General features: G+C 43.3%; 1 protein-coding gene across 1 annotated transcript; it reads left to right on the top strand.

Annotated features, from left to right (window-relative positions):
* The first annotated feature begins 1,839 nt into the window (after positions 1-1,839).
* KCTD12 (potassium channel tetramerization domain containing 12) lies at positions 1,840-12,684 on the top strand. The gene has a single exon (XM_031001324.3). The coding sequence runs from the start codon at positions 6,690-6,692 to the stop codon at positions 7,665-7,667; it is 978 nt and encodes a 325-aa protein (XP_030857184.1). The 5' UTR covers positions 1,840-6,689; the 3' UTR covers positions 7,668-12,684.
* The last annotated feature ends 326 nt before the right edge of the window (positions 12,685-13,010 follow it).

Genomic DNA, 13,010 nt, shown 5'->3' with positions numbered 1-13,010 from the left:
GAATGTGGTAACTTACGTATAGTTCCTCTCTAAATTTAATATCATGATTGGAAACCAAGACTTTCAAATTCTTATGAAACTTCAGTGATGTTAATAATTAGTCTTAGTCAGAAGTTCCAGAATCACTCAAGTGATGAGGGCCAGCTATTTTTGTGTTCAGTTTGATATGCAAAGCCACAAGTAGAATGCACTTGTTCAATTTTATGAGCCCCAGAAGACCAGTGGATCCTGCTTGCTTTGGGAAACTGGAACCTAGATCTCAGCAGTTTCCATGGATTCACTTTATCCTTGTCAAGAGTTAATAGATCAGAATAAAGCCAAATGAACATGCTAGGAACTTGGTGCTTTGCAAACCGTAATGATATTTGAGAGAGCCAGAAATAAAATCTTGTTTATTTTGTGTACAGGACTGAATTAGGGAAAGATTAGGACAATAGTGTGTCAGTTCTATCCAGGGGCTCAAATAGAGATTCTTATTTGGGTAAAAGTACACATGGATACAAGGAAGGGAACAATAGACATTGGAGCCTACTTGAGGGTAGAGGTTGGTTGGAAGGTGAGAATCCAAAAACTACCTATCAGGTACTATGCTTATTACTTTGGTGATGAAATAATCTGTACACCAAACCCCTGCGACGTGCAATTTACCTGTGTAACAAACCTGCACATGTACCCATAAACCTAAAATAGGTTGGAAACAAAAAAGAAGGCAGAAAGAAGAAATAAGGGCCAAGGACTTGACTCTTTCTTAACCCTAGTTCTTTCAAAGTGGCTACTTTGAGTTTCTGGTTACCAGTACTGTCGAACATAAGCACGTAGTCTTTAGAGTAGCATTTCTGCCCCCAGCAGAGATAAAGAGCTGTGTTATCTTGGTCAAGTTACCTTACTTCTCTTTGCCTTGGGTTTCTCATCTGTAAAGGGGGAAAATAATATAACTTACTTCTTAATACATGTAAAGCATTCCTAGAGGAAAGGGGATTTAAAATGCAGTGTTTAAAAGCACAGATTCTAAGGCTACACTGCCTGGGTTCAAATCCCAGCTCCAGCACCTATTTGCTGTATGATCTTGGGAAAATTAGTTTACTGTGCCTCAGTTTCTCATCTAAAACTTGGGTAGTAGCACCAACCTCAGAAAGTTATTGTTAGGATTAAATGAGTTCATACATGTATAGTTCTATAAATAGGGCTGGCTCATAGTAAGTACTCTATACATGCTTGTTATATTATTATTTGTTTCCTGGATAAGCTCCAAACACCATCTTAAGGGTATAGAAATATCAACATTGTTAACTTTTGTTTCTTTGTTTGGTTCTATAAATCATAAAAATCATACTCTAGAGATAATCATACAATGTTGGGATATTCTTTACTGTCTAGACCTGTTTTTTTGTTTGTTTGTTTTGTTTTTTGAGATGGGGTCTCGCTCTGTTGCCTAGGCTGGAGTGCAGTGGTGCGACCTTGGCTCACTGCAACCTCTGCCTCTCAGGTTCAAGCGATTCTCCTGCCTCAGCCTCCTGAGTAACTGGAATTTAGACCTAGTATTTTGGCAGTGTACCCTATATAACATTTTGTTCTCTTTTCTTCAGGTTAAATATTGTCACATCTTTTACCAAATCTTTATTAAGATCATTTTGCCTCCTGATTCACTTAATGTTATTCAATTAATCTCTCCTTCTAAATGCAAAAAGTCAATGACTTCTAAAGCCTGCATGGAGAAAAGATTCACACATACTAGGAGGATGACAAATGGAGTAAATATTTGTTCAGGATAATTTCTGATTCTGCCTCTCTTCCCCTTTCCCCATAGTGTTCATTTTAATGTTTCTGCCATTCATTTGTTCATTCAGTATTTATTGGGAAGACTTGTCAAGCACCATGATAAGTGGTGGAAAATAATGATTCTGACACTTGAATGGTGTTTTACAATGTACAGATCATTTTCACATATATTAAATTCATTCAATTCTCAAAGGCACTCACTTCATTTCACCAGTTCTTCCTCCCCTTTAACTTTATATTTCTCTTCATGTTCCTCATTCCTTTCCTTAAATCTTTGGTATGCAGAATACAGTAGTCTCCTTTTATACAAAGGGTATACATTCCAAGACCCTCAGTGGGTGACTGAAACCGTAGGTAGTACTGAACCTGATTGCTGTCCATTGGAACATGTTTCTCTTCATGTCTTCAATCCACAAGTTTAATGCCTTTTCCATTTTAACTACACACTTACCATGCACTCTGTGCCATACGTTTTGTGTTTTGAGGTGTGACAGCAAAACTAGCACAAATTTTTCCTTCATAATTTCACAGAAATTTCACAATGTCTACATTCTTATCATAGATCTTAGCAACCTTGGGATATAATTTCTTTTTTCTTATTAAGTCAAGAACTTTCACCTTTTCACTTAAAGGCAGCATTTTATGGCTTCTCTTTGGCATATCTGAATTGCCAGCATCACTACTCTTGTACTTTGTGGCCATTTATTAAGTAAACTGAGTGTTACTTGAACACAAGCACTGTGATAGGGTGATACTAAGACAGTTGATCTGATAGCTGAGATGGCTACTAAGTGACTCATGGGTTGGGAGTGTAGAGGTGTGGATATTCATGTCCAGGGCAAGACGAAGCAGGACAGTGGGAGATTTCATCACACTACTCTGAATGGTGTGCAATTTTGAATTTATGAATTCGTTATATTTCTGGAATTTCCATGTAATATTTTCAAACCACAGCTGACCATGGGTAACTGAAACCATGGTAATGGAAACTTTGGATAAGAAGGATTACTGTGGGGAGTGGGAGGGGAAGCTGGTTTGAAGAGAAGGCAGTAGGTGGGGGAGAAGATGCAAATGAGATGAGAATGTAGGTCCAGAGATGTTTCCAGTATCCTCCACTTTAGGATCAAAGGACAGGTTACTTGCAGGCACACTGTATCTTATTCAGGAAAATACAAAGAGTTACTTGAAAAGGAGCAATGACCATCAATTAGCAATGACCATCATTAGAAACTGGTTTGAGACTAAACACAGGGCTAGTGGGTTTCCAAATCCTCCCCAGTTCCTTGCAATTAAGCATATTTAACATACTGGAGATGCTAAAGAGTTATGACTCTCTTCTTATAAACACTCAGGCCCTCAAGTCCCAGCATCAGAGTTCCCCAGTAGTATTTCCTTTTGAATTCTGTGATACCAACTAATAGGCAAGAAACAGAACACATAAAATTAACTAGAAAAACATTCCTTGTGTTTCAAATCATCTGTTTCATTCATTATTATATCTCTCATGCACTACCTGGCTTCTATAAGGAAATACCAATGGCTTTTCTGCAGTAGACTAGCTGGTGGTTGATGACTACCTTATGTCAAGATGTAGAGAATGATGATAGTAGGCTGCAGGTAGTGAATAAGCACACGGTATCACTCACATTTAACTCTGTACTGATCATCTCAAGGGTACTTTGGAGATTCACAGGATACAAGTAGATGACACAATACATAAACTTTTAATGTGAGCTCACTCATAACTCAGGCCCCTTTAACTTGTTTGACCCTATGCCTGGAATGCTCTTCCTCCAAAACTTCCCATGGCTGTCTCTTTCTTATTATTCAGCTCAAATGTCACATTCACAGAGATGCCTTCCCCAGGCACTCTATATAAAGTACTATTCCACACTCAGTCCCTCTATCACATCTTATAATTTTATTTTCTTTGTGGCATTTATCACCACCTGAAATAGGCTTACTTATCTTTATACTATATTTATTTGTCTCCCTCGCAAGACTATAAGCTCCTAGTGGGCAGTGATTATTTTTTAACATGCAGCCTGGAATATAGTAGTAGGCCCTGAATAAATAGTGGTTGAATGCTTGCGTGAGCAACAGATATTTATCAAATGCCTGTAATATACCAGTTCTGTTCTAGGCAGTGGGGGCGTAGCAGTGAACCAAGCAGACAAAAACTGCTGAAGTCTTGGAGTTTATATTCTGATGTAGGAAAAGAGTCAACAAATAAGGCAGGGAAGAGGAAGCTGCAGTGAGGCTGTGCTGCATTAAGAAGTGGAATCAAGGAAAGGTCTTGCTGGGCAGACCTGAAGAAGGTGAGAAGGGAGGGACCTGAACAAGGTGAGGAACACGGGAGGGAGGAGAAATGAGACTTTTACAAGGATGTGCAAAGGCCCTGAGAAAACAAGAAAGGGGCTATGTGGCTAAAGCCAGCCAGCTCCTGGGGGCAGGGCAGGAGATGTGTCAGAGAGGTGCTGGTGGGACAACTCTAAACATGTAGAGTCTTGTAAGCCACTGAGAGGACTTTGGATTTTGCTCTTTCTGAGATAGGAAGCCACTGGCAGGCTCTGAGCAGAGTGACATACCAGCCTTGGATTATAAGCAGGGTCCCTGTTTTTGTTTTGGTGATGCAAGACTGTAGGAGCAGAATAGAAGCAGTCAGGAGACCAGTGCAATAATCCAGGCAAGAGATGATGGTGGCTTGGTCCAGGGTGATGATAGGGAGATGGTGAAATACGTTAATAGTCTAGAAAGATTTTTAACACAGAGCTGGCAGGATTTGCTGATGCAATGAGCAATGGTAATTATACAAAAATATGTGCAGAACTGATACAAAGAAGGCTTTTCTTGGATTTGTAGAAAAGAGACTGGTTTTGTCAGGTCTCTGACACTAATATAACGCCTAGTAGCACAACCACCTCGAAATCCTGCACTGGGACTTGGAAGTTTTGTGTTATCTATTATTTATCCCAAAGAACAGAACAACAAAAAAGAGTGGTGAAATACATTCAGTATCAAAATCTGTACTTGCAATTAAGATAACTGGTTTGGGGGTTGATCTCATTTCAGCACACTGACATGAGCGCGGTAATTGTTGAGCAGATATAAACATTTCAAAATGAAAATGACATTTATCTGTGAGGAGACTGTGAAGCTCACTGGGTAGTTACACAGAAGGATAAATTTTATCAAGAACAAAGATCTTGCCTGATTTATTCTGATGTGCGGTCTATACTTCAAACTGATGTGATAACTGCGCAGACCCCTGACCCTTTGCTTATTGGGCTACACTGAAAGCGCTTTGGAGATTATTCGCCTTTGCATTCCTCACTCCCTGGTGCCCTGCAAATAATAGCAGGTACACAAGAAACATTCACTGACCCAATCATTTCTTGACACCCTCCTCTGCACTCTTCTCTTTTTGCAGCATTCAGGAGCTCTTACTTATTTTTATACCCAAATCAGTGATCAGATAATCACTCATAAATATGACATTTCAGAACGTGCTGGGAGCAGCGCAGACAGTGTGTAGGGAGCCATCCAGAGGCCTCACCCACCTGGGAAGCCAGGGAAAGCTTCCAGGGGGAGGGGGCGGTTCTGTGGGCTGCAGTCCGGGGGGGAAAAGCACATGTGCAGGCAGCAGGAGTTGAGAGATGGGATCCAGACAAGGGCCTTCAGATATATAAATATCTCTTTCTGAGACTGACGGGAACTTGGAGAGGGCCGAAGAGTGACCGAGGCATGCGGGAGAGAAGGGGCGCCTGAACTTTTGGAAGGATAAACATGCAGGCGCCAAAGGTGGCTTTAAAAATTATGTTAGATCTGCAACTGTTGTGAGTCTGAGGGCGCGATTCAACGAAGGCTGAATGGGACCCGGAGACCGAACGTTCCGGAGTCTTACCCCTTCACTTCAGTCTGGCCTCGAAGGCCCTGCGGGAAGAGGGAATTGCAATTAAGAGCAGATTTGAAGCTTCATCTCATTTTGTCTCTGCAGCCAGAAAATAAACTATCGTAAAGCATCCTACTGCGGGACACTGAGGTTTGCTTTTTGTTTCCAGGTTTATTTATTTATTTATTTTCCAGGCTGGCTGCAAGGCAACTTGAACAAAATCTGGCTGCGCTCGTACTGGGGCGGCTCTTTCGTCTCTCCAGGTTTTTCGCGTCTCTCTACTTTCAGTGACACGACAACCAACGATGGCAGGCCGCAGCTGCACTGCTGGAAGCGCCCAGTTCCGCAGGCGGGAGGGCCGGAGGCGGCCACGCATTTCCACTCCCGGGGCGGGAGGCTTCCGAAAGTTCACGTCCTCCTTCCAGAGTCCCTGGATGCGGGCTGGGGCGAGAGGGGAGGGGGCGCGGTGACTGTCCCTCCAAGGAGCTGTCTTCCGAAGCCGCCAAGTCTCGGGCGGGTCCTCTTCGGAAGAGGGAGAAAGTCGGGCGGGACCACGGGGCGGGGCTGGTGGGTGGGGAGCGGGTGGGAGTCCGGGCGCCCCCAGCGCTCGCGAGCCGGGGTGGAGACAGCAGCCCCGCGTGGCGTCCGCGTTTAAGATGCAAATCGAGTCCCCGCTCCCCCCCTCCACTCGCCCGGTAAGCGAGGCTCCGCCGCCGCCCACGCCTCCTGCGCGCCACGGCACCAGAGCAGGCGGCTCTACTTAAGCAGCGCGCGGGCCGCGACCCGGCACTCGCCTGGAGCGCGCGGGCAAGGCGGGCGGAGCGCACTAGAACTCACGGGGGCGCACAGCGGCGCGCTCGCACCGCTCGGCTCCGCGCGGCTCTAGGAGGTGGCGGCGGCGGCGGCAGGGCGCAGGGCTGAGCGAGCGTCCGGGCTCCGGGGCTCCGGGGAAGGCGGCTGCAGCTCCTGAGTGCAGCGCGGCTCCCTGCCACTGTCCCGTCCCGGCCACCTCTCTGTCATGGCTCTGGCGGACAGCACACGTGGATTACCCAACGGGGGCGGCGGCGGGGGCGGCAGTGGCTCCTCGTCGTCCTCCGCGGAGCCGCCGCTCTTCCCCGACATCGTGGAGCTGAACGTGGGGGGCCAGGTGTACGTGACCCGGCGCTGCACGGTGGTGTCGGTGCCCGACTCGCTGCTCTGGCGCATGTTCACGCAGCAGCAGCCGCAGGAGCTGGCCCGGGACAGCAAAGGCCGCTTCTTTCTGGACCGGGACGGCTTCCTCTTCCGCTACATCCTGGATTACCTGCGGGACTTGCAGCTCGTGCTGCCCGACTACTTCCCCGAGCGCAGCCGGCTGCAGCGCGAGGCCGAGTACTTCGAGCTGCCAGAGCTCGTGCGCCGCCTCGGGGCGCCCCAGCAGCCCGGCCCGGGGCCGCCGCCCTCGCGGCGCGGGGTGCACAAGGAGGGCTCGCTGGGTGACGAGCTGCTGCCGCTTGGCTACGCGGAGCCCGAACAGCAGGAGGGCGCCTCTGCCGGGGCGCCGTCGCCCACGCTGGAGCTGGCTAGCCGCAGTCCGTCCGGGGGCGCGGCGGGCCCGCTGCTCACGCCGTCCCAGTCGCTGGACGGCAGCCGGCGCTCGGGCTACATCACCATCGGCTACCGCGGCTCCTACACCATCGGGCGGGACGCGCAGGCGGACGCCAAGTTCCGGCGAGTGGCGCGCATCACCGTTTGCGGAAAGACGTCGCTGGCCAAGGAGGTGTTTGGGGACACCCTGAACGAAAGCCGGGACCCCGACCGTCCCCCGGAGCGCTACACCTCGCGCTATTACCTCAAGTTCAACTTCCTGGAGCAGGCCTTCGACAAGCTGTCCGAGTCGGGCTTCCACATGGTGGCGTGCAGCTCCACGGGCACCTGCGCCTTTGCCAGCAGCACCGACCAGAGCGAGGACAAGATCTGGACCAGCTACACCGAGTACGTCTTCTGCAGGGAGTGAGCTCCCCAGACCCCCTCGCCACTCCAGCGCCCAGTCCTTCTCCTGCCCGAGAGATGATTACAGAGCCTCTTGTCCCCCCTTTGTCCCCTGGCTGCTGCCCTCCCATTCTCCCCCTCCAGTAGTAGCTGGGTGAGACCTGTCCGCCCACCTTCCCTCCACTACAGAACCTGCAGCCGCAAATCCTCTGGGCTGCTTCGTCTTCTTTGGACCTCCTGAACCGAGAGAACCCAGAGGAACCCCCACCCCACCCCCACCTACCACTCCATGCTTTCTCTACTCCCTGCCTGAAACCACCCCTCCCCCAGATGGTACTTCAGTTTGGATCTACTGGGGGAGTGTGGCCACAGACCTGGGGATGATTGAATTGTTCAGAACCTGATTGGACCGTGTCCAATGTGCGGAAGATTTCCTTGAAATCTTCTCAAGCTCTTATGACTCACTGGCGGTTTAAGAGATCAGGATTGGTTCCACTGTCTGGGGTTAGTGTTTTACAAGGTCATTACACAGTCTTTTTGACCTCTTTTGAAGGTAGAGTTTTAGAAGGCTGGATGGAAGATTCTGAGCCTGGAATTAGGACCCCGTGGAGGCAGTTCAGTAACTAAACTAATAAAGTTTTGAAAAGTTACACGTAAAGTAGAAGAATCTAGTGCGTGGGACAGTAAAGGATCCTTTCTCGTACAGAATAAAAGGTCTCAGCCTGTAGCTTAAACTTATAGAAAGTGATCCGCCTGCCTGCAGAGGCGCCCTTTTCAGCTGCTGCTCGCCAGAAGCCCTTGATTCCACTGGTTGACATGGCAGCAGTTACTGGCAAGAGGGAGAAAGGACACTGCCGCCTAAGATTGCAAGGCTGCTCAGGTCTCCAAACGCTGTAGGAGGTCACCTGGCAGTGACTGTAGGGAGCTGGGTCATAGTGCACGTCGTGGGTATTAGGAAAGCCTGTATTCTTTCAATGAATGTCAGTAGGACCTTCCTTTAGCTGTAAGACTTGGTGGGCGGGGTGGGGTGGGGAGGGAGGAAAGGGTAGGAAGGGTGGGAAGGGAGAAGCAGACATAGTCATTTATGATTTGAAAGTTGGAAATTTGTACCATCTGTTTGAGTATATGCACATTTAAAAAATATCATATAGTAAATGCAAACATGCCAAGCGTTTTATAAAGATTAATAACAGACCTACTCTTACCTGGCAGTTTACTGAACTTACTGTTTTGAGTCCTAAACTTAAGAGTTGTTAATGCTTATATATAATCTAACCAAAGAGTTACCCAGTAGGGTTTTAGTTTTTGAACTTTTATTTTCTTGTTGATTATAAATCCTGATTTTGGAATCTATTGCGCAAAAGAAGTTTCATTTTGGTTACTTAGACCTAAGATCACTTATTAAAAATCCTTATTTTCTCCAAGCCCAGCAAACGTTGACTTCTGGGCAAACCTGAAAACCTGAAAATGCCACTTTCATGCAGTTTGTTTGAAGTTAAGTGGAGTCCTTTCGAATGACAGAGCTGCAGAGAACTCAGCACCAAGGGCTGCCTATCTGTAGATAGCTGTAAAATGGAATATTTTTAAATGAAGGCAAATAAGTACTTAAAAGTGAGCTGAGCAATAAAATGGTCCAATAATAGGTAAATGCAACAGAAACAGAAGGAGACCTGGTTGCCTTATGCCTTTACTCTTACATGGAATAAATTCCCAATGCATATCCTATGTAAACCATAAGTGAAGGGAAATAAACCTCGTCATGCTCCATGCTGTGAGGTGTCCTTTGGATATTCTGTGATGACAGAGAAGCCTATTTTGTTTTGTTTTCAGCATCTTTCTCTGATGTACGTTTTTAAGGATTTTGTAAGAGCTGTTTTCAGTGTTTAAATTAGTGTTATTTTTCCTTGTTTTTAAAAATGAATCTCGTACTGTATCTTACTATGTCCATACAGATGTTACAAATCGACAGTTTTATTCTTAGACTCATGTGATCCAAGCTGTATATACCATATATAAACATTTTACACGAATCATTTAGTTTTTTAATTCATTTACTAATGCTATAAAATTTCCTATATTACCCCAGTAATTTGCATCAGCTGGTTTATATACTAAAGCAACATGTTTTGATGAGTTTCTTACATCCTTATCGAGGAATTGGGTTAGGAAAAAATACATAATTGTAAAACTGAGTTTGCTGTATTATATACTTTTTTTCTTGAGTATTAGTTGTATTACTAATCATATGTTGATTAACTGTCTACTTAAAATCAAGGTACCTGTATTTTTAATCCACTAATTTTTTTTTAGTTGGCAAATAGATTTCAAGTCTTTTATTAGACTAACATTTTTTGAGAAGTAAAATTGACTTTATATACAAAGCCTGTAATTTTAGGCGAAATGGAAGCAGAAATCTAGGAAGTTGTGCTTGCTTGTATGTTGAGTTTGGTCTCAGACTAAGTAATGCATCAGAATTCATCTTTTTGAAGCCTGAAATAATTTAGGACTCTGATTCACTGACCAAAAGTCAGTGTTGCAGAGATTTCTCTACCCCGTATGGTATTTTGTTAGATTGTTCAACAGGAAGCACATGATTGAGAACATCTTGGGACAGACCAAAACCACTGACAGATGGCAAGGCTCGGCAATTCTGATTTCCCTTCTCAAATCTGCTCAACTCCAAGAGTCTTGAGAAACTGCTAAAATTTTGCCTCTGTCACTCAAGTCTTACAAATGTTATCTTGTAAACCTTTGAGGTGAATTATTGCACTGTCTTGTACATAGGCATCTTATTCACTCCACCCTGTCACACCCAGCACCCCCCGCCCCCCACATTATTTGAAAGACTGGGAATTTAATGGTTAGGGACAGTAAATCTACTTCTTTTTCCAGGGACGACTGTCCCCTCTAAAGTTAAAGTCGATACAAGAAAACTGTCTATTTTTAGCCTAAAGTAAAGGCTGTGAAGAAAATTCATTTTACATTGGGTAGACAGTAAAAAACAAGTAAAATAACTTGACATGAGCACCTTTAGATCCCTTCCCCTTCATGGGCTTTGGGCCACAGAATGAACCTTTGAGGCCTGTAAAGTGGATTGTAATTTCCTATAAGCTGTAATAGTGTAGGTATTGTGGGTTCATCTGAGTAAGCCCTCCAAAGATACCATTCAAATAACCTGGGAGAATGTCATAAATTATTCAGATAATTATCACTGCATGAATCTGACTCAGAGGCATGCATTTACATATGTTGCCCTAATTACCATTTGATGATCATAAATACAAGTGAATGACATTGGACTTTTAGTAACAAACTTAATTTTTAAAAAGGAGTAGACAATGGTGGTTAAAAAAAAAAAAAAAGAAAACAGGTACCAGGTTCTGTGTGTTTGCGCCAAGTAATTGACATGTTTTTTGTTTAATACATGTGGACCATGAACAGTATTCATTCTAATTTTTCAAATGATATGCTGTAGAAAATATTCCTTGAAGATGTGAGATTTAAAAATTTTTCCCTTTCAATGTTGTTTTAATTGTATTTCTTACTTGGTTTTTTTGATTGATAGCACAGTGATAAATCATAATACTAGACAAAATTGTCTTCTCTTTCAAACCAGAGCCATATGTATGTCTGTATATATGGGACCTACTGCTTCTCTGAGGAAATGCATAATCTGTTAATATCAGACAAAATGAGCAATTGGCAGTGCTCATAATATATTCCAATTTTTATTGGAATTTTCGATGGAATGTTATTTCAATAAAGCCATGTAAGGTGAAACTTTGATAACTTTTTACTCTTCAAGTTAGGGTAAATTCTGATCCAATATTCAATTCATTTGTGTACTCCCACATGCAAAATGCTAAATTACAATGCAGACATTAAGAAAAAGTATTGACTGGAGGGGTTGAATTCCTTGAGAATTTATTTTATAGTCGAAATCACAAATACTTTACTCAATTTAGTTTTTAAAATAGTAAACTGAATATTTTTGTTGTAAGCCTATCAGAGTCAATCCTTTGTTTGGAATTGTTTTCCTGTTTTTCGTTACTATAAATCATTTAAAAACTGAATTCATTTTCTTAGATGGCATAAGTCTGTCTCTTGAGAAATAAGTAAAATACTCCTATTTTCAGTATCTGTAGCACCTGAACTAGGTCTTTGTATAGCCAGAAACAAGTTATGTTGAAGTTAGCTTTTCTTTGTCAACAGTTTTGGACAATAAAAATCTGAAAGTATTAACACTTGATTTTCTACTGGGGCCCTTCAAACTTGGATGGAAGAAATTCAACCAGAATATCTACATTAGAGTATAATCGTGTATGGTAGGAAGATGGACTAGTTAGTCAAGATTTGTTGTCACTTAAATTTTTTGTGATTTTTTTCCAAGCCAGTTTTTTAAAATTCTAAATGTGTTTTGAGGTATGGGTACATTAATTGTAATGTAAACTATTATACAACTGTTTTTGCGACTTTATAGGCAGGTAAATTTTGCTATTACTATTGAATACAAATGACAATTCATTTATGACCACTCAAACAGCGTTAGTAACCATTTAGTGACAAAGGATTAAAACATCCATCTGGATGTTAATTTTGAAGATGTAAATTATATGTTGTTTAAATTTTTCCAGGCAGCTGAAAACCTTATCTGCTAGACAATGTAAGATTCACACAGAGTTATCTGGGATTCTGATTTTTTAAGTAGTACGTATCATTAAACCATTTTCTCTAAATGTAAGAAGAGCAGAAAAAATCTTATAAGATTATCAGATTTTTCTAATGACACAGAAATGTAAGAAAAAAATCCCTTTATATCGAAAAAAGATGCAGTCGAAGTCTTTTCAGACATGGCCAAACTTTGAGAATTTCTTCAACCATCTAATGCTATAAAGATTTTTGTTCTTCCTGTCCACAACCAGTTGTATAACAGAAATACTAGCTACTGTTTTCCTTCCTGTGTGTGAAGTAATGAATCATTGATTATGTGACTTGTTATGTATTCAATTAAACACTAAAGAATAAAACATTCACTCCTTTAATTATTCCTCTTGGCTCCTTGGCATGGATTGGCTTGAACACTGGTCTAATTTCATTTACGGGGTTCTCTAAATACTGGCAACACTTCCCAAATTATTGTGGGACTACTGGTGAGCATTATGCCATCAGAACTCTTCACCAAGGAACCAGCTAGCAGGACCAAGCACAAATAGCTTCTTTCCCCAGAGTTTATTGTCAAGAATGCCCAGGCAGTCTGGTACTTAATGTGGAAGAAATGTTTTTCACAAACATTTTCTTTGACTTCTCTGCAGCATATGCCACTTGCTGTGTATAGGGACAGGGAAATAGAAGCTTCGAGATGTGCTTT

The sequence above is a fragment of the Gorilla gorilla genome, chromosome 14, assembly GCF_029281585.2.
Source record: "Gorilla gorilla gorilla isolate KB3781 chromosome 14, NHGRI_mGorGor1-v2.1_pri, whole genome shotgun sequence".
Classification (NCBI taxonomy): Eukaryota; Metazoa; Chordata; class Mammalia; order Primates; family Hominidae; genus Gorilla; species Gorilla gorilla.
Note: the sequence above shows the minus strand (reverse complement) of the source record. Positions and strands in the feature narration are given on the sequence as shown.

Bases quoted from the DNA above. Each gene is read 5' to 3' on its own strand.
- KCTD12 (XM_031001324.3), top strand. From the start codon at position 6,690: ATGGCTCTGGCGGACAGCACACGTGGATTACCCAACGGGGGCGGCGGC.